This window comes from Colobus angolensis, unplaced genomic scaffold (genome assembly GCF_000951035.1).
Source record: "Colobus angolensis palliatus isolate OR3802 unplaced genomic scaffold, Cang.pa_1.0 Scaffold8, whole genome shotgun sequence".
In the NCBI taxonomy this organism is placed as follows: domain Eukaryota; kingdom Metazoa; phylum Chordata; class Mammalia; order Primates; family Cercopithecidae; genus Colobus; species Colobus angolensis.
Window position 1 is genome coordinate 11,604,969 of NW_012121820.1, and position 20,809 is coordinate 11,625,777.

At 45.4% G+C, this 20,809-nt stretch overlaps 1 protein-coding gene across 1 annotated transcript in view; it reads left to right on the forward strand.

Moving 5' to 3' along the window:
* Positions 1-20,809, forward strand: part of PTPRT (protein tyrosine phosphatase, receptor type, T) — a 714,397-nt gene that overhangs the window by 637,565 nt on the left and 56,023 nt on the right. The window contains exon 14 of the mRNA XM_011929203.1: positions 8,131-8,218. Within this exon, the coding sequence (XP_011784593.1) occupies positions 8,131-8,218 (88 nt within the window). The remainder of the gene's footprint in view (positions 1-8,130; positions 8,219-20,809) is intronic.

The following is a 20,809-nucleotide window of genomic DNA, read 5'->3' on the forward strand; positions in this document are numbered from 1 at the left end:
TGGCAGGCTGGACTGAACATGGAGGAGGCAAGCCCTCAGCTGTGCCCTGGAGCATCAGCCAGGAACTGCCTCATCAGCGATCCCTGGGCCTGGTTTTGCTGCACCCTAGGGCATAACATATCCAATTATCTCCAGGGATACAGTCAAGTGAAGGGGAGTGAAGGGGGGCATTGCAAATGACAGAATCTGCTGAGGATAGGAGGTGAACAGGTAAATGAAATGGGCTGGCACGCCCTCAGCCTTGAATTGGGAGTGAGCTGCTCTAGGAAGCTTTGTGTTTTGACATCTTACTATTTTAGGCATAATTCAAAAAGCCTTAGATGCAAAGAAGAGTATCTCAAGAAGGATGGCAAGCTTCTGTTGGTTTGGCTCAGTAGAGCCAGGTAGAAGAAAAAATCAGCCACACAGGCATCAGGGATCATTCTCAGTTCTAGCAGATAATTAATGTACTAAATGGGACATTAAGGTAGGTTTCATAGTCCTATGGACTAAGTCAGCACAGCAGAACACAAGAAGTCTGTGACTTGTGGTCATGTGGTCTGAGCCTCCCATGGACTCAGCTCTGTGGATAGGAGGGTGGGTTGCAATCACAGGGAGAGTTAGTCTGGGGCAGGTACCAGATGATAATTTTATTCTAAAATCTATAAAGCCTATCATCAAGGATAAAGAAGATTCCAGTGACAAGCACTGTCTGCCATTTATCATAATGCTGGCACTGACTCAGCCTCCCCCTCAAAGTTTCTAGGCCGGGCGTGGTGGCTCATGACTGTAATCCCAGCACTTTGGGAGGTCAAAGCGGGCAGATCACCTGAGGTCAGGAGTTCAAGACCAGCCTGACCAACATGGAGAAACCCTGCCTCTACTAAAAATACAAAAATTAGCCGGATGTGGTGGCACAGGACTGTAATCGCAGCTAACTCGGGAGGCTGAGGCAGGAGAATCACTTGAACCCAGGAGGCGGAGGCTGCGATGAGCCAAGATCATGCCATTGTACTCCAGCCTGGGCAACAAGAGTGAAACTCCATCTCAAAGAAAAAAAAAAAAAAAGAAATTCCAAAACATTCCCATTGAATTATAATAAAACTCACGTTCTTGTCCTTGGTCCACAAGACCTTGATTGAACACCCTGCTCCAACCCCAAGCCAAATCCACATTATTTGTCATCCTCCTCTTATTCTCTCTGCTCTGGAGAGCCTCCCTTCAAATTCTAGAACACAAATAACTTATTCCATCCCAGAGCCTCTGCATTTGCTGTTCTCTCTGAATGGAATCTTCTTTCCCCAGCTCTTGCCAAAGCTGGTACCTGCTTATCCTTTAGTTTTTAGCTGAAATGTATTGGCCAGAGATCAGCAGGGACACACCTCCTGGAGTTGGGTTTATCACTTGTTGCAGTGAGGTACATGTATACCTGGAAGTGCGCATTCCTGTGGGACATTTCAGGAAGAGGATGTTAGAAAGGACTCAGAATGTGGGCTGTGTTCGCTGATTTGAAAGAGTGCCTAAGGAGGTGAGGCTTTGTTTTAGGCTGGACACATTGAGAAGTGGTATGATTAGATATCTTAATACATCTTACCTAAAAGAAGGGAAGATCAGATAGAGGCTAGAGCTGTAATTGGCAAAGAATCGGTATTCACTCATATTAACCAGAATAGGGAGGTGTTTGGTCATTTTTTTTTTTTTTTTGGCTTGGACAATGTTCATATTTTTGTCTGCATCCAGATACAACTTGTTTTTGTCTTGTTTCATCGTGGCCTCAGAGCGGCCTTGCCTGTGGTTGGTCTTCCGTGACATTGTCCATGTTCAGCAGGAGAGCACCAAGGCCCACCTGTGAGTGCCAGGTCAGCTCCCAGAATTCAGGGGCTGCTTTTCTCCCTCTCAGATCTCCCTTTTTCAGAGTTTTGCCCACACCATCCTATGTAGTCCCTTGCCCCGGTCCCTGTCTATCCCAGCACCTGGCATCCAGATGGTCTCTGGGGAAGGAAGGAAGTGACCGAGGGAAGGAGTGGGGACAGACTCAGTGTATATTCTTGGGCAAGTCATTTCCTGTCTCGGGACCTCACTTTGCTGATCTATAAAATGAGTCAATAATTTTCTTAAAAGACCCTTCCAAATCTGACTTTTGAGGATTCTATAAATACCATGGCGCAGCTCTCCAGGGACAAGGACATCCCCAAATACATTTTTTGAACAACAACAACAAAAAAAGACTGCCTTGGAAAAGCAACACTGTTGAAGAGTAGGAAACATTTTCACACACAGAGAGAAATGTAAAAATAGGGCTCAGCACTCTCAGGAGAAGAGAATGAGAAAAGGAAAGCGGATATTGATAATGGATGAATATAATGAGATGGCAATTTTGGTTTCAAAAGAATGTGATTAGCACCTAATGACTGCCACCATTCCCTGGTCAATCTACTGTAACTAGCCACTAATGGAAAAATAATGCCCTTGGCTTGCTCACTTTGAAGATGGAGATGAGTCTCTCTTTCATACTTTTCCCCCTCATATTTTTTTTTCCTTCAAGAGATTATCCCTTATTAGATTGTAGCTCCCCAAAAAGGGAAATGGATGTGTGATCAAAGTCTGCCAATTACGGGGTCATTACCACTCCCTCCCAGCAGCTCTATTAGGCATCCCTCCTCTGCTTCTGTCAACATCGTCACAGCCTCCAGGCCCACTCAGTCCCCTTCAGCCTCCACTAAGGGAGACGGAGGCTCCCAGGACCATGACAGGGCCTGTGTGGTTCCCCACAAAGTGCCACTCACTTATCACAACTGTTCTGTTTGGTTTAGGATTGTCGAGGGATAGGTGCATGCTGGGGTGTCTCCTGGAAGGCATGGTGTTTGTTGATGGTGAGAGGACCCCAAACTGCCATTCAAGGGTTCTGGGAGTGAACAGAAGAGACTTTCATCAAATCTCTGCAGGATGTCACAGGACAGAGAAAGGGCACACATTTACTCTGTGGGCATAGGCAAAGTACAGTGAGGTTGAGTAAAGAAAAAACTCTGGCGAGTCTGTCCGAAAGTGAGGCCAAAAGTTGGAGAAGTGGTGAGCTATCTGTCATGGGGGGTATCCAAGTGATAGATGCTATGGATCTGCTTCTCAGCTGCTTGGAAGGCCATTGTGGATGGGAACTCAACTAGGCCATTTTCAAGGTCACCGACACCTCTAAGATCCCAGGATACTTGCCCTCTGAAAGCACAGAAGCCACCTCATTCACTAATTATTTCACTCATTCATTCATCCTAAAGACGTCTTTCAAGCACATCTGAAGTATAGAGCCAGCATCACGTTCTGGAGATACAGTCGTCACAAAGATGCTGCCCTTTCCCTGGAGAAGCCCATGGCCAAGTTGAGAAACAGAGTTAAATTATGAGATGCAAAGAAGTCCATCTAATAATAGAAGTAACTGGCTTTACCTGGGGATGCAGTGGGGTGAGGGAGAGTGAACAGAGAAGATTCCACAAAGAAGATGCTTGCACTGAGTTTTGAAGGATATGTAGTAGTTTGTCAGATGGACTCAGGTGGAAGGGAATTTCAGGCAAAGGGAACAGCATGTGAAAAGTCTTATAAAGTTTAAACACCTTATAACTGGCAATATAGATATAAGGACAAGAATTGAGGCTGCAGGGGCATTTGGGGTGAAGTCATTAAGGAAGTTGCACTAAAGAGTTTGAAATGTATCCTGAAGGCAAGGGCAAAAGGAGTCACTGGGTCCTATTCACATTTTAGAAAGATCTCTCTGACTACAGTGGAGAATGGATTGGAAGGGACAAACCCAAAACAAAAGAAACCAATGAGGAGACTTGTAGGGAAGTATTGTAAAGTCACTATTTGCAAAAATTATGGCTGCATAGCAGCATTAGCTGGGGAGCTTTAAACACTACCAATGCCTGTGCCCCACCCCAGAGTCTGACTTCATTGGTCTTGCAGGGGGACCTTGGCTTTGGGAGTCGTAAAGCCTCCCCAGGTGATTCTAATGTGCAGACATAAAAAGACCTTAAGATAATGGTAACCCAAACCCTGGTACATGGCAAGTACTCAACACAATTTTTTTTTTCAAAAAATCAGTATGAAAACAGTCATGCTGTCCTGCTTTTGGCTTCACCCCACTTTCAGGGGGACATGTTTGGATGAACAATTGGCTTTTATCACAGAGGGTTTCAGGTACAAAATCTACCCTCAATAGATCATCTTCAACATCCAGAAATCCAGTGCTAACACTGAAAGCAGCAACCTCCCTTCACATACAGAGAACAGACCTGGCAAGTTGCCTGGAGGAGCTGGAGCTACCTGGCTGGGATAGAGGAGGAGGCTAGGGCTGGAATCTGAGTTCTAAGACTTACCTGCAGTAGCTAGAAGCGTCTTCCACCTAGAGATGACCTAAATTGGTGGCAGGATGGATGCAAGGTTTGATAGAATGAGGAGCAAGAAGAGAAACAGGAAAAGAAGGAGAAAGAACAAGGGAGAAAAGTGAGACATAAGCCCCACATTTGTAAAATGAGCACTTACCTATCCTTATAACATTTTTGCCCTACCCAGATTTAGGTCAGAGATTGATGCCCAAAGCCTAGCACCTGTTTTGGTTCTCTTCTAGGATGTTTGTCTAAGGACATTGGACATAGAAAGAACAAAATTATGACCCATTAATAGCTAGGAAGGCACTTTATTACCACAATCTAAAACCTAAGAAGGCTAAGTTGTAGAATATGGCTCAGCCTGAGAAGCCCAGGCAAAGAACTCCTTCCTGTACCCTCTAATGAATCTGAAGTTGCTAGGTAGCAGAATGAGCACGAATTCCACCTACTCAACCACTGCATGGATGAGGATCATAGTCATGCTTCTATAAGAAAGGTCAGCAAGCTATAGCCATAGGCTAAATCTAGCCCAACACCTATCTATCTATCTATCTATCTATCTATCTATCTATCTATCTATCTATCTATCTATCTAATTATTTATTGAGACAGAGTCTCACTGTTGCCCAGGCTGGAGTGCAGTGGGGTGATCTTGGCTCACTACAACCTCCACCTCCTGGGTTCAAGCAATTCTTTGGCCTCAGCTTCCTGAGTAGCTGGGACTACAGGCATGTGTCACCATGCCCGGCTAATTTTTGTATTTTTAGTACAGATGGGGTTTCACCATATTGGCCAGGCTGGTCTTCAACTGCTGATCTTGTGATCTGCCCGCCTCAGCCTCCCAAAGTGCTAGGATTACAGGCATGAGCCACTGCACCCGGTCCCAGCGCCTATTTTTGTAAATAGAGATGTATTGGAACACAGCCATGGCCATTTGTTTGCTTTTTATCTGTGACTGTTTTCACTCTACAACAGTAGAGTTGAGTATGAGTTTGAGTTGTTGCAACAGAGTCTACACAACTCACAAAGCCCAAACTGCTTTCTAGTTTGCCCATTACAGAAAAAGCATTCCAACTCCCACTCTAGGAAAAGACTCACTCAGGTTGATTTAACACTTGACAGACCAGATGCAAGACAGGTGGAACCATGCGTGAGCACTGGCCTGTTCAGGACGTGCCAATAAAACAGGGCTTATTGAGGGGCTGAATTTCGGATCAACCTGGTTACAGGTTCTTCCTTGCTTAGGATGGACCTAGTAAGAAATAGATGGGCAAAGGCAAGACGGGTGTATTAAGATGAATGGCGGGTTCTCCTGTACTGCTGACAGAGAGCTGTGTAGACTGAAGGTGTTACAAATTCAGTCTCAGAAGCAATACAAGGGCATGAGCAGGATGTTCAGCCTATACTACTAAAGGTAGGGTAGAGACAGTAATCAAAACACGGTCTGATCATCATGCTTCTGCAGCTTTTCTATAGCTGTTTCCACACCCTTAACTGCCCGTCCTCCCTCTCTATGAAATAACTGACTGTACCCTTCCCTGTATTTCCATACCACTTGGCTCATAACTCTTGCAAATTGTCTCATGTTTGTTGACTTGTCTGTCTTATCGGTGGTTGCCATCCTCTTAAACTGACTGATGACTTCTATCTCCTCCCTACCCCTAAGCTCTGGGTGTCTGTGTCCAACTGCCTATTCAACATCAGCTTGGATGTCTAATAGGCATCTCAAATGTGGCTGACATTATTTGTTATTTTGAACATATTTTTTAAAAAGTATGTAGTATTCAATGCTAGGCACTCTTCTAAGCACTTTACCCAAAATACAACACTGAATTCTTACCTCCCCAATCCTGTTTCTAACTCAGGCTTCTCCATCTCAATAAATAACATCTCTCTCCACTCAGGTCTTCAATGATCTAAGGGTCAGCCTTCATTCCTCCCTTTCCTTCACAGTCGGCATCTCTGACAGATGTGTTGGTGCCCTGCACACATCCACTCTACACTCACTGTTTCCATGTATGCCCACCTGATGGTTTCCTCCTGTAAGCACCTGTGACTTTTTGCCTGAGGGCTTCTTCAAGACAGAAGAATATGCACACTCTGCCCATAGAGCATGGAAGAAGTGCTGGGGAGTTTCCAAGAGTTGTCCTCAACCAATACTGGATGAGAACTCATCAATAACTACCCCAACTTTGCACCAGCCCCATGGTGGGATAGCTGTGAGGCATGAGATGTGCCCACTGGATTAGGCCCCAGTTGCCCACAGTGGTAACCTGCTCATTGATGTGCCCTATATCGACTTCATTCCCTTGATTGTACCACTTCCCCATTCTCCCACCCACACTCCCTGGGATTGCCTCCCAAACAAACTACGTGTGCCTGACTTCTTATCTCTGAGTCTGCTTCCGAGGCAACCCAAGTCAACAATATTCAACCGAACATCCTGCAGATAATCACTTCTCACACGTCCACCACCACCACCCTTGTCTAAGAGTCCAAGGTACCATCATGTGTGCCTGGAATACTGCCACAACTTTCTAGCAGATCTCCCTGCTTCCTCCATGGCCCTCCCAGAGCCTGTGTTCCATACATGAGCCAGATTGTACTTTGTAATACATGAATCAGATCAGATGATTCCCCTGCCCAAAACCCTCTGATGATTTTTCATCATAGTTAGAATAATGCCCAATTAATTAACCAGTAATAGCAATGCCTTATATAATCTGGATGCCCCCATCCACTCTAGATACTACCATCACTACTTCTCCCCTCTTCACATCACTCCAGTCCTTGAATATGGTCATTTGGTTGCTGCCTGACCATCTTTGCACCTGCTGTTCCCACTGCCTGAAAAGCACTTTCTACTTTTCTTGGTGTGACTGGCTCTTTCGTATTAAGGAATTACAGTATCTATCATTAGTGAAGTCCCCCTTATCTGCAGTTTTGCTTTTCATGGTTTCAGTTACCCAAGGTGAACTGCAGTAAAAAAAAATTAAGATATTTAGAGAGAGAGAGAGAAAGACTGCATTTACATAACTTATAGTATATTGTTGTCATTCTATTGCTGTTCTTAATCTCTTGCTATGCCTAATTTATAAATTGAACTTTATCACAGATATGTATGTATAAGAAAAAACATAGTATATATAGGGTTCGGTAATATCGATGGTTTCAGGAGTCCCCACTGGGGGGTCTAGGAACAAATCCTCCAAGGATAAGTGAGGACTACTGTAACTTAAATGTTGCCTTCTTGGAGAAGCCCTCCCAGAGTGTATAATCTGAAATAATTCTCATTCCTCATCACTATCCCTTTATCCTGCTTTATTTTCATCATAGCATTTTTCATATCTAAAATTACACATTTACTTTTTCATTTGCTACATTTCCTAGTTGACTGGAAGCTCAAGGGGAACTTGTCTGTTTCTCTCTATCCCTAGTACCTAAAACAGTGCCCAGCCCATGTTAGGGGCTCAATAAGTATCTGTTGAGTGTATGAATGAATAATTCAATGAATGGACAAGCGATTCCCCTACTGGGCTAGACTGTGAACTCATGACACAGAAGACATCAATAACATTTGAAACAATGAACAAGAGAATTGGTCCATGGACAGACCAAAATCTACGTCCTCCCCAGGCCTCATCCAAGAACATCCAGCCCTTTCCACTAGGAGTCCCATTGCACTGGGTCTCACTTTCCCCTGTTGGTTCATCTCCACTTCCATAAAGCTCCTATCTCGGGCCACTCTAACCGCTCTGTCCTTGCTTTTTAGGCCTTACCAGAGGGGCAGACAGCTTCGTGGGACACAGCCAAGGAGGATGAAAACCGCAATAAGAATCGATATGGGAACATCATATCCTGTAGGTGCCCTTCTGGGAGCTCCTAAGATTCGGGTGTTGAGGACACAGGGGAAAAGAGGCTATTACTATTATTTACCTGGAATTTGTTATCAAATAATCTTTGATGTCTCTAGCTTTGTATCCACATGCCAAGATGGAAGCTTTATTTCAGCCTTATTGTCATCCCTAGACTGGATGACAGAGCATGGCTGATCTCAGCCGGAGGGAGCAGGCAGGGAGCTGGGTCAGGGCAGAGCAGAACCATGAAGCCTCTTGGGGAAGAACCTCTGAAGGCTGGGTCTCACCGAGCATTGCCTGCTCAATTCCTCAGGTCGGGGAGGAAGCCCAGCCAAAAGGGCTGGCATGCAGAAGACCCCACAGCTGGACAAAGAGATGAGCTCTGTGTTCCCAGAAGCTCCTCTAATTCAAAGGAGGACTTTGGCAGCAACCTGGGGTGAGGAGCATGGGCCCCAGCCTGTGAGGGAGGGGCCAGGAGTACCCGGGCAAGAGAATGGTGCTCCTCCAAGAAGGTGGAGTCACACTGGCTCATGCTCAGAAGTAAGGCTGATGCTCAGAAGAAGCCAGTAATTCTGGCATATACCTGGGGCTTGGGGTATGCCCAGCTCAGGCCCCACAGGAGCCCGGGGCTACTCCTATCATACAAGAGACAGAGTTTAAGGCAACACAGATTCTACCTGACCCCACTATAGCAGGGCAGGGGCTCCGAGGTGAGGGCCTGCCCTCAGGTCTGCATCAGTGCAGCTCGGGAGGTACTGAGCCTGCAGGGGAAAGCACGTTCTTATGCAGGGCTGAGGAAGGACATTGCCTTTGCTCAACAATGAGATTTACCTTTCCTGTAGGCAACCCCAGTGAGTGACTCATTGATGAAGTCACCCGTGCAGAGTAGTTAGCGCCCTCTGGAGTCAAACTGCCCAGGTTTCTATCCCAACTGTAGGACCCCGGGAAAGTTACCTGACCTCTGTAAACTTTCGTCTCCTCCCGTTTAAAATGATGAAGATAGTAGGAGGAGCATTTAAAGGCACATAAAACTCTTGCTGCAGTGCCTGGCACCATTACTTTTACCCATAGGGTTACTTTCTTGAGGTCACTGATGAGCAGCATGGATCTATCATTCCACCTTATTTTATTAACCAGGATTCACTGAGTACTCAGGACATGTCCTGTGGGGACATGGAATAAGGCAGGTTGGTGGGGGAGAGGTGGGCATGAAGAGATGTCCATTTTGGAAAGATCACTAGGGCAGCAGATATGGAAGGTGTACTTCATTGGGAAAGGCTGGTAGCAGAGGGATCAGTCAGCAGACTACTGCAATAGTCTCACCAAGGGATAATGGGGCCTGAACAATGACAATAACTTGTGTGTGACAGGTGCATGGTATTCAGTTCTGGGGGGTGAGGAAGAGAGAGACTGCCACAGAACTGAATGTCATGCATAGGTAACACACAAGTATTGTCACTGCCAAACATTGGTAGGTACAGCCTTCAAAGTAACATAAATATAGAGAAGACAAAGTTATCTCATACAAAATGCTAAGCATGTATTCTAATTAGAACAGGAGTCTACAACAGCCTTTGTCTGACTCAGTGTAACCAACCTGGACCTTCTGACATGTCACCAATGGTGTGAGGAGCATCCCTTGGTCTCAGCTCAGAGTAACCCAGTTCATCCAAACAGAAAAAAAAAAAAAAAAAGGATCCTGAATGACAAATTATTTCTAGCACAATTCAGAGTTTTGTTTTGTTTTGTTTTGTTTTAACTGTCTAGACATTGCCTAAGAAAAAACTTGGAGGAAGAAAGAGTAAGATACAGGCAGATTGTAAAGGAAGAAAAAGGCAGAAGTTTTAGCTTAGCTGTTTCCTGTGCTGATTTAGGAATGGGCTATGAATGGTAGAACTAATCAGAAAACATTTATAATTTTTCTCTTGGAAGATGGTAATTCAGACAGCAAGATTTCTTGCAAGTGAAGTGTTGAGAACTGATATTCAAACAGTCAGCAAACATGTATTAAGACTTATAACATGTGGGTCTTCTCTAAGCAGACCCTGTGATGGGTCCTGGGAGGTGGAGCTTCTGCTCCTGGGGAGCTCCCACTCTGCCACAGGGAGCTGCCTGCCCTGTCTGGTCCCCAGCATTCTCTGCTCCTGCACTGTGGATACTGTACCCTAAAATATATAGTCACTTATCTCCTTGTTAGGCTGTGAGTTCAGACAGGGTCCATACATTGTAAGTTATGTGATCTCAGTCCATCACTCTAACTTTTATTCTCTGTAAAACAGGTTTAAAAATGTCTTTCTCCTAGAGATGTGACACAGATAAGGAAAAAATGACAGCCAGGCGTGGTGGCTCATGCCTGTAATCTCAGCACTTTGCGAGGCCGAGGCAAGCAGATCCCTTGAGCTCAGGAGTTCAAGACCAGCCTAGGCAACATGGCTAAACCCATCTCTACAAAAAGTACAAAACGTTAGCTGGGTGTGGGGGTGCACGCCTGTGGTCCTAGCTACTCAGAGGGCTGAGGTGGGGGGACTGCTTGAGTCCAGGAGGTGAAGGCTGCAGTGAGCCATGATCGCACCACTGCATTCCAGCCTGAGTGATAGAGTGAGACTCTGCCTCAAAAAAAAGGAAAAAAAAAAAGAGAAGGAAGGAAGAAAGGGGGGAAGGAAGGAAGGAGAAGGGGAAATGACTAGAGCACACTGAAGGGACCCTGAATCCTTGAGAGACAAGGGTACCCAGGCTGGGCAACCTATCCAGGCCCAAGCCTAGGGGGGCCTGAGGTCAGAAGACATGCTCTGTATCTCCCTTGGATTGCCACTGCAGCAGCCTAGCCCAGCTCATCATCCGCTGTCACTTGGCGCTGCCCAATCTCCTTTCTGGTTACTCTACAGCTAATTTGGCCCCATCTTTTTGCCTGTCTGATCCCTGATAGAAGCCAGAAAAACTTCTTTGAAACATGAATTGGATGATGTCATTTTCCCACTAAAAACCCTTCAAATGATTTCCCTTCACTTTTCAGTTTTCCTTATGGAAAGGCCCTCGGCCGTCTTTTCAGTCTTATTTCACACGATACCCTCTCTATCACAGCCTCTCCCCTGAAGCCACACTGGCTTTCCTTCAGTTCCTTGAGCTCCCCATGCCCTTCTATGTCACAGGGCCCTTGCACATTCTGTTCTATTAAAGTTCTCTTCCTTCCTCTCTGTGACCTGCGAAGGTCCATGTATTCTTCAGATCTCAGCTCAGTCATCCCTTGCTTAGGGAATTCTTCTGATCCTTCGAATATGTTCAGAGCCCGACTATTCACTCCTAGAGCACAATATATGTCTTCTTAGCCCTCGTCATGACTGTGGCTTGACAGGCATTTGGAGGAATGTTGATGGCCATCTCCATCGCTAGAATAGATGCTCCATGACAGCAGGGCCACGACTCCCTTCCACTTTGGTTTCCCCAAACCTGGCCTATGGTTGGTGCACAGTAAATAGGAACTGAATGTGGGAGAGTCTCTGAAGGGCATGAGCAGTGGTCTCTTCTCTGCTTCCCAACTATGATAGAGAACACCCAGAAAGGAGGGGTGAAGAAAGCTGGGCCCAGTGGCACTTGTAACAATGATATTCCAGTAAGGAAGAAGATATTGAGCCTGAATGAAGACAGCGGCAAGATGAGACACAAGAGAGAGAAGGACGAGAACAATGTAACCCTTCTGTGAGCTGCTTCTGAGAAGGCAGAATCCAGGAAGTCAGGAAAAGCGAAGGCAATGAGAACTCCAGTGCTGGGACTGCAGAAGATGCCATCAGTGTCCCACCTACTTCCCATGGCCTCACTGTGAGCAGCACGCAGCTGGTAGGGTGGGTGTGCAGGGCCAGGATGAGGGTGAAACATGCAGGGAGATGCCCACGCTCAGCCGTTGACCCTGCATGGGCACAATTCTGGGAGCGAGCTCCTCCTCAAAGCCTATGGCTGAAGCTCTGAGCTTGTTTCACCCTAGCCCTGCCCTGCCTGCAGCTCTTAGACTGATGACTTTCTCCAAAGCTGGGAAAGGATCCCCTGCCCAGACACAGGCAGCCTGCAAATCCTGAAGGGTTAATAACTCCAGGAGAAGCCCTCCACCACGAAATACCCCAGCTTCTTCACCGTTCCCCTGAAGTTCCTTCCGGAGTTCCCATAGGGATGAGGATGAACTACCTGCAATCCTAATGGGCTTGAAAACTCACCCTTAATAAGCTGCTTTCTCTTCCCTGTCATACATCCCCCCTTTCCTACTGGTATTCCTGTCTCCTCCTACATAAACTGCTTGGACTAAAATCTCTGTCTTAGATCTACTTCTGAGAAACCCAAATGGAGACAGAGAGAATTGAAGCACCTTGACGATACCACCGTGATGGGTTTAAATAAACCAGAATCTCCTTTCTAATTTAAGAGTCAATCATTCTGCAAGAGATCAGGGCCAGAGCAGGTCTGCATTCAGTGCTGAAAGGAGACAGTGCTGAGGTAACCAGTGAATTCAGAAAGCAGCGCAAGACATAAAGGGGAATCAAGAAAAAAAGAGAAATGGGGAAAAAAAAAAAAAAAACCTGGAATTGAAATGGGATATGTAAAAAAGAAACAGCCCTGAGAAATGGAAACTGTTCCTGCCCTTGTATGTGTCCCTCCCAAAGGCAAAGCCTGCCGCAGCTTGATAAATAGAAATATTCTTGGCGCAAGAAGAAAACTGGCTGTGATTAGCATCTTAAGGAACCCAGAGCACTGTGAGGCTGGAGTGGAGGACAAAGGCCCAGGCCAGGGAGAACAGAAAAGATTAAAGGGGACGAGTAGGAGGGAGGGCACTGCCTACAAATGAAACAACGAGAGACCTTGACAAAATATCCCCTTTCTTCCAAGTGATTCTATTTAGAATTTAGTAATAGAGACAGTGGGGTTTCTAGGGAGTGGACATGGAAAGGAAGTGAAAGGGAAGGAAGTGAATGGGTAAAATAAGAACAAAGAGTTCTTTGCTTCCAAGTAACTCTAGGGCACGGGGAAATTGGCAAGGGGAAATTCAGGAATCCCAAAGCATTCTCCATGTAAAGTTTTAGAGGTGCTTCCTAGACTGGCAGGAAGGAGCTGACACTGAGAAGCCGAAGTGATCACAGAGGTTACAAATGTTACAAAATGAGGCCCCCTTCTGGGATCAGTTGTTTATAAAGGTATAATCTAGATGTAGAAAGACTACAAGGGATAGTGCAGTACCTTGGGGCTAAATTCCATCCTCAGACCACGAAGGATTCGGTAGGGAGGGGTTACCAGGACCCAAAGAGAGATGACCTGACCAGAGGTGGGTGCGACCTTTGGTGGCAAGGCAGCCACCCATGGTGACCCCACCGAGGGGTGCTGGAGGAGTAAGTACCTCCATCACACTCTCCTCCCTCCGCCCAATCTTCTGCCTGTGCTTTCCATTGGCTGAACCCAACCAGAATCCAGAGAGCAGGGGATCTGTTGACCTAATCCAGTGCTTCTCAAAGTGTAATGTCTAGAGCAGCGGCATCAGCGTGACCTGGGAACTCATTAGAGGTGCTAATTCTTGGGTTCCACCCCAGACTTACTGAATCAGAAATTCGGAGGACAGAGTCTAGCAATCTGTATTTCTAAAAGCCCTGCAGGTGATGGTGATGCATGTGCAACTTTGAGAATGTCCAATCTTGGCCATAGCAATCAGCCTCCTGGATTAGAGAGCCAGATGAAGTGGAGAGGGGGTTTGACGGCACACAGGATATCAGCACATTTTCTGAGACTTCTCTTCCACCAATCTAGGAAAAGCCATGGGGCTCAGGTGTATTGGGGTCTTAGACATGAGGTCAGGCGGGCTCAGGTTTCCATCGCAGTTCTGTTGTTTACCTTCAGCACCATCACTTCACCTCTCTGACCTTCAGGTTCTCACCTGCCAGATGGCTCTAGGGGAGCTCTCAGGATGGAGAGGCCACATTAAGCTGAATGTTTATTAAATCTGAATGTTTATTAAATTAAGTCATAGACTTTTAAGTCTAGATGAGTTAGTGTAGCCTTTTTTAGTTCACAGGCAAGAAGACATGGCCCAGAGATGGAGTGCACCCTGCCCAAGGTCACACAGCAAGTCTGTAGAACAGCCATGACTGGAGCTGTGGTCTCTTGCCTGCCAGGGTGGCACACATTCCTTACCAAAGAGTCCTCTCTGCATCAAGTCACATCCATTTTCTTGGGGGAGAATGTGTTGCCAAGGTCCATCCTCAGAGCAGATGAGCCCTTCAGGGAGGCCCATCTTTTCCAGAAGGAGGTGGGGCTGTGGTGTGCAGAGAGGACCCCCACTCCTAGTGAGGAACTCAGGTTCAAAACAAAACCCAGAGGCCTTTTCTCATAGCAGGTGTCTCTGCTGATTTCTGGGGAGACAGAGCTGAGGGTGACAGAATGGGTGCCCTGTTCAATGCTCCTGACTCTCAGTCTCCCTTCTGCTTTACTATCTCTGAGGGTGGCCCTTGCCTGGGTCCTACAGATGCCTTGTGGTGCAGAAATCATTGGTACCCTGCCATATCCCCAGACACTCACTACGTGCATGTGTGCTAGTGCTAATTCAAACTGCCAGCACCTTTCCTTCTTTTCCTAAGGAGTTTCTGGCCACTGGAGCCTTCTCTGCCTTCCTGCAGGGCAGGCCCAAAGAGCCAGAATATTAAATGTCCCCAGAACCTGCCGTCAATCAACGACTGATGGAAGTGGGTATATACATACCCTAGCTCTCTCACTGCTTAGGTGAAATGACTTAGAGGTGCACATTCTTCTATGATGTCTCCCAGAGCTCCTCAGCCAAATTAAGCCTCACCTGGCCACAGTGGCAACTTGCTGAATGACATGCCCCTATTAGATTTCTTCTCTGTATCACTTCCCACTCCCCTCCTGGTGTTGTCTGTGATCACCCCACACACCAACTACTTGCATCCAAACACATATCTCATGTTCTTCTTCTGAGGAAATACAAATAAGAAACCTCCCTTCCTTCCTTCAGAAAGGCCCGTCATTGGGGCAGTGGGCAGTGCCTAGATGGCATCCTTAGGACACAGGTGGTCCTCTCCTGGTGCTTGCCCCTCTCAACTTCAGTCCCCTTCAGTCCCTCAAAGGTTGCATCTACTGGAGCAGCTCCTCCCAGGACCCCACAAAGGGGAGTTTTCCCATTTCAGCCAGCATGGATCTGGCAGGACAAGGAGGTACACACAATGTCGGGCTGTCTCTGTGTCATGCCCAAGCCAGCCTCTCTTGATAATGGTAATTCAATCAAGATTGAATGTGCAGACCTTTAACTTCAATGAGGTACCCAGGCAGTCTCGGCAGAATTACCTGCCTCCTCCTTATCCACTCTTGCAAGATGATGGCATTAACATTTCCAATACTTGTAGGAAATGGTTTTTCAGCTCCACAATTCATTGTGATGAGTCAAATCTCTTTTCTCTGAAAAAAAAAAAAATGCACTGTTCTTTACCCTTTGTAGTGCCCAGAAGACGGGAAGAAAGAATATCAAGTATCCAAATAATATTCTCTCCCCAGCCCCACCTCTTTGAAGTGATTCTCTCTTTAAGTGGATGTGGGTTGAGGTGACAGGTTTACTGGGCTATCTTTGAAGATGAAGGGAGGGAGAAGGAGTTGTGGTTTGTTCTGAGAGTTAGAACTGTATGAAGGAGGAAAGTGAACCCTCTATCTGGGGTGGCCGTGAGACCTTAGTGGGATGAGGACCAATGTTGGAGTCCAAGAATTTGGAGGAAAGTGGGAGCTGGAGAGGTGTGGCATAGCAGGGTATGGAGGTCATGGATCTCACGGTTCCAGGAGAGTAAGGACCCTACAACTCTAAAAGGAAGCCCTTATCCCTATACCTTCTCCTGAGTTATTAAACTTTTTGGAGCCTTGAGTTTCTCATTCATGAAATGGGATGATGATAATAGACCTCATAGTGTTACTGTGAGAATCAAACGGCATAGCATCCTATGGCATTTGGTAAGTGCCTGGAACATCTTACACTTTCCGCACAGGTAAATTTCTGCTCCCCACCACCTGGCACAAGGTGAGTCTCTAGTCTTATGGCCCGTTTCCAGTAAGATCTTCTGGTCTTTCCCAAGACAGATTGAAGTGAATAACCAGAGCATCTCTATGCTAAATCACTAAACATTGGTCTGTATACTCAAACCTGAAGGTGTATCAGAATCATCTGGAAGGCATATTAAAATGCACATTGCTGGGCCCCACCCCACAGTTCTGATTCAGTGAGTCTGGGCTGGGGCCCAAGAATTTCCATTTCAAACAAGTTCCCAGGTGCTGCTGATGCTATTGGCCCAGGTCTAGAATAAAAACAAAACTGAATTTATATATTTGTGTTAATTTCTTACAGCATACCAGGTGGGTTCATATTTTACATCTTTTAATCCTTGCAGCAAGCCTGCATAGATATATATGATTTGGATGTTATAGCTGGGTAAATAAAGGCTCAGGGGAGGTGGTAACCTGCCCCAGGTGATATGGTTAGGGTGTGACAAGCCTCATGTCTGCCTTCAGACCCCACCCAATCCATAACATCCCTTCTGCTAAAGGCAAGAATTGGCTGCCAGTTTTAGGAAGGGATAGGCTGGGTCTACAGGTGTAGTGAGGGGTCAGCTATGAGGAGACGAAGAATTTGAGCCCAGGATCCAGGCGCAACTGCCAGCTTGGATGGAGGTGGTCTTTGAACATGCAAAGACCCTGTGGTCAGAGTGAACATAGTGCATTTGAGCAACTGAAAGAAGACCACAGTTATCAGAGCAGTATGTGAAGCTGGAGAGAGAAGTAGGTCCCAAACCATCAGATCATGCAAGACATTGCGGGGTGTGCTAGGCTTTGTCCTCTGTCAGTGGTGTTCTGTAGCTGACTCATACCAGCTTGCACGAGCAGATTGTTAAATTTTCAGGAATTTTGTGAGCTGGTTGATGCTATGTTGATAGCTTGAAATCGGTCATGGTGGGAGTATTTACACCACAGAAATCAGCAGATATTACTGATCAGGGCCTTTTTTCCCACAGGGAGCTGTTTGTTAAACATTTACCAACATACCACTGGTCTTTGACTTCAAGCAAGGAAAAGCAGATTGACTGCAGCTGAGTGATGATGTTCCCCTAGACTTGTGTTAAATGGAGCTCTTTGAATCTGTGTCTTGGTACCATGTCTCCCTTGTGCCTTCTGCCACCAGCTCCCTCCTTCCCATAGCCAGCCCTTGCCCATCTCTCACCTCAGCTGAGAGCCGGGGGGGCCAGGCACCTGCACCTTCCTCTTGCCTCATTGAGGAGTTTGCTTCTCCTCTACATGACTCTTAACTCCTCTCCTTGTCTTGAATATCAAACAAGGAGTACCAAATTAGCTGTTTTTCAAGCTTGCAAAATGTAGATAGAGCATAATGAACATTCTGGGCTGCTTGTAAATTACCTCGTATAAACGCCTTCCCATCGCCTGCTGCCCCATCTTTCTCCATGTGCGTGTGGGTAAACACGATTTTTTATCCTTCTAATTATATAAAGTTAGAAGAAGAAGGGGACACAGAATAATATTAGCATCTCCCAAAAGGAATAAATAAACCATGAGGACACTGCCACTCCTTGCGATGCCTTTCTGGTGGACCTGCAGCTGAATTCCACCCTTTAGTGAACACACACAATAGTTCTTTGCCTCTGCAGATAGATGAATCTGTATTTGGTACAGACGGCGAATGGAGAGCCCCAAGTTTCTAAGTATGTCTGCTATTAGCTCACTGCCTGCCTCATATTCAGCCCCCAAACCATCATTTATTAAGCACCTGCTGTGTACCAGGCATTGTCCTAACATTTTTTCTTTAGAGCAGTTTTAGGTTTACAGAAAAGTTGAGCAGAAAGTATATCATTCCCATGTACTCCCTCCCACCCACGTACTGTTTCCCCTATTATTAACATCTTGCATTATTGTGGTACATTCATTACAATTAATATTGATTTATTATTATTAGCTAAAGTCCACAGTTTATTCGGGTTTGCTTTTTATGTTGTACAGTTCTGTAGGATTTGACAAATGTACAATGACGTATATCCACTATTGCACTATTGTATAGAACAGTTTCACTGCCTTAAACATCCTCTGTGCTTCACCTATTCATCCTTCCCTCCTCCCAAGCGCCTGGAAACTACTGATCTTTTTCCTCTGTCTAGAGTTTTATCTTCTTCCAGAATATCATATAGTCAGAATCATACAGTATGGAGCCTTTTCAGATTGGTTTCTTTCACTTAGCAGTATGCATTTAAGTTTCCTCCATGTCTATTGTGGCTTGATAACTCATTTCTGCTTCTCACTGAACCGTGTGCCATTGCATGGATATATAATGAATGCTCCTTGACTTACAGTGAGGTGATATCCCCATAAACCCATAAGTTTAAAATATCATAAGTCAAAAATGCATTTAATATGCCTAACCTGCCAAACATCATAGCTTACCCTAGCCTATGTTAAACATGCTCAGAACACTTACATTAGCCTATAGTTGGGCAAAATCATCTAATACAAAGTGCATTTTATAATAAAGTATTGAATATGTCAGGGAGTTGATTGAACACTGTAGCAAAAATTAAAAACAGAACAATTATATGTGTACTCAAATTATGGTTTCTACCGAATGCATGTTGCTTTGAAACTATCATAAAGTCAAAAAATCCTAAGTCTAATCATCCTAAGTGAGGGACCGTCGGCACCACAATTTGTTTATCCATTCACCTATTGAAGGACATATTGGTTGTCTCCAAGTTTTTGCAATTTTAAGCAAAGCTGCTATAAACATACATGTGCAGGTTTTCCTGTGGACATAAGTTTTCACCCCATTTGGGTGAATACCAAGAAGTGCAATTGCTGGATCCTAGTATGGTAAGAGTATGTTTAGTTTCGTAAGAAACTGTCAAACTGCCTTCCAAAGAGGCTGTACCATTTTGCATTCCTACCAGCAGTGAATGACAGGCCTTGCTGTGCCACATCCTCCCCAGCCTTTGGTGGTGTCAGTGTTTTGGATTTTGGCCATCCTAATATGTATGTAGTGGTATCCTGTTGTTTTAATTTGCAATTTCTTAATGACACATGATGTTAAACATCTTTTCTTAAGCTTATTTGCCATCTGTATATCTTCCTTGATTAGGCGTCTGTTCAGATCTTTCCTCCATTTTTTAAACAGATCATTTGTTTTCTCACTGAGTTTTAAGAGTTCCTTGTGTATTTTTGATACAAGTCCTTTCTGAGATATGTGTTTGGCAAATATTTCCTCCCAGTCTGCGGCTTGTCCTCTCATTTCTTCACGTCCTAGCACTTTTCACACCTATTTTTCTCATTTAATCGTCTCGTGCCATATAGTATTGGCTCCATTTTGTTAAAGAAACCAAAGCTCAGAGAGATCAATTGATTTGCTAGGTGATGGAGCTAACATTTGAAGCCAAATCTGGTCACAGCTCCGTATCTCACATCATATATTAAAAGTTTATCTCACTTGACATAAGTTAGCTGTGTAGGCATGAATTTTGGTAACATCATAATAAAGCACCTTTCCACTGTCCCAGAAAAGAAACACTGTATTAGGCTGCCCTGCAGAGCCCAGCATGATTCCTTGGGTCTCCGTGGCTTCACAGGGCATGGAGAGCCTTCTGAATGAAACACCCGCTGCTGCCTCCTCTGTCTCCCCTCCCATCGCTGTTCCCCTCACACTCTGTTTTCCCAGGATAGGAGACTCTTGCAGCTCCCCAACTGTGCTTGCTTTTTTCAGGATATCTGCCTTCACTCTAGCAGTTCCCTCTGATGGAAAGACTTCCTCATTGTGCACTGGCCAAACCTTACTCATTTTTAATTCCTCATTCACATGTCACTACACAAAGCCCTCTATTCCCCATCTTCTAGATTTGGAAGTTTTGCTTCTGCATATAGTCTGTCTCCACTAAATTGACAAACTCCTTAAGCATGAGTATCACATTTGACAGCACTTTCTTAATCCCTTCAACTAGCCAGGCACAGAGTAGGTATGCAGTAAACAAGTTCTTAATAAATGAAGGAGAGATGTTGTCAAACACCATCATCTGGTGGCTAGAGATTGCTTTCATCTGTAAGAACACTTAACTAGAATAAATAAGTTTGTTTCTTTTTGTTTTGTTTTTCATCATTTTTGCTTTCTGGTTTTTCAACTTCATTTTATATTTTAAAAATTCCCTTTCAACATTTTAAACCAGAATCTCTGTTTCCAGTGCTGTGGGCCCCAGGGAGGCATAACTCAACAAATAAAGGAGATTTCTGAATCAATAAGTCATAATGAGACCATTGAGTGAAAACACAATGTGCATTTTCACTTTTTTAAGGCCTACAGCTTCTGGAACTGCTGGTAACAGAGGCTTGATGCCCTGGGCTGAGAGTCAGGTGCCAGGCTTTGTCTGAATTCCAGCCTGCTGGATGGGCTGTCCCCCAGGGAGTCCTCTTCGGGGCTAGAATCCTGCAGGAACTAGGGACCAACTGTTTGCACAGACTCTAGCTGTAGTGTCTGTGAGATGCCCGAGGCTCTGGGGCAGCAAGTTATGTGGACGGAGTAGGGTT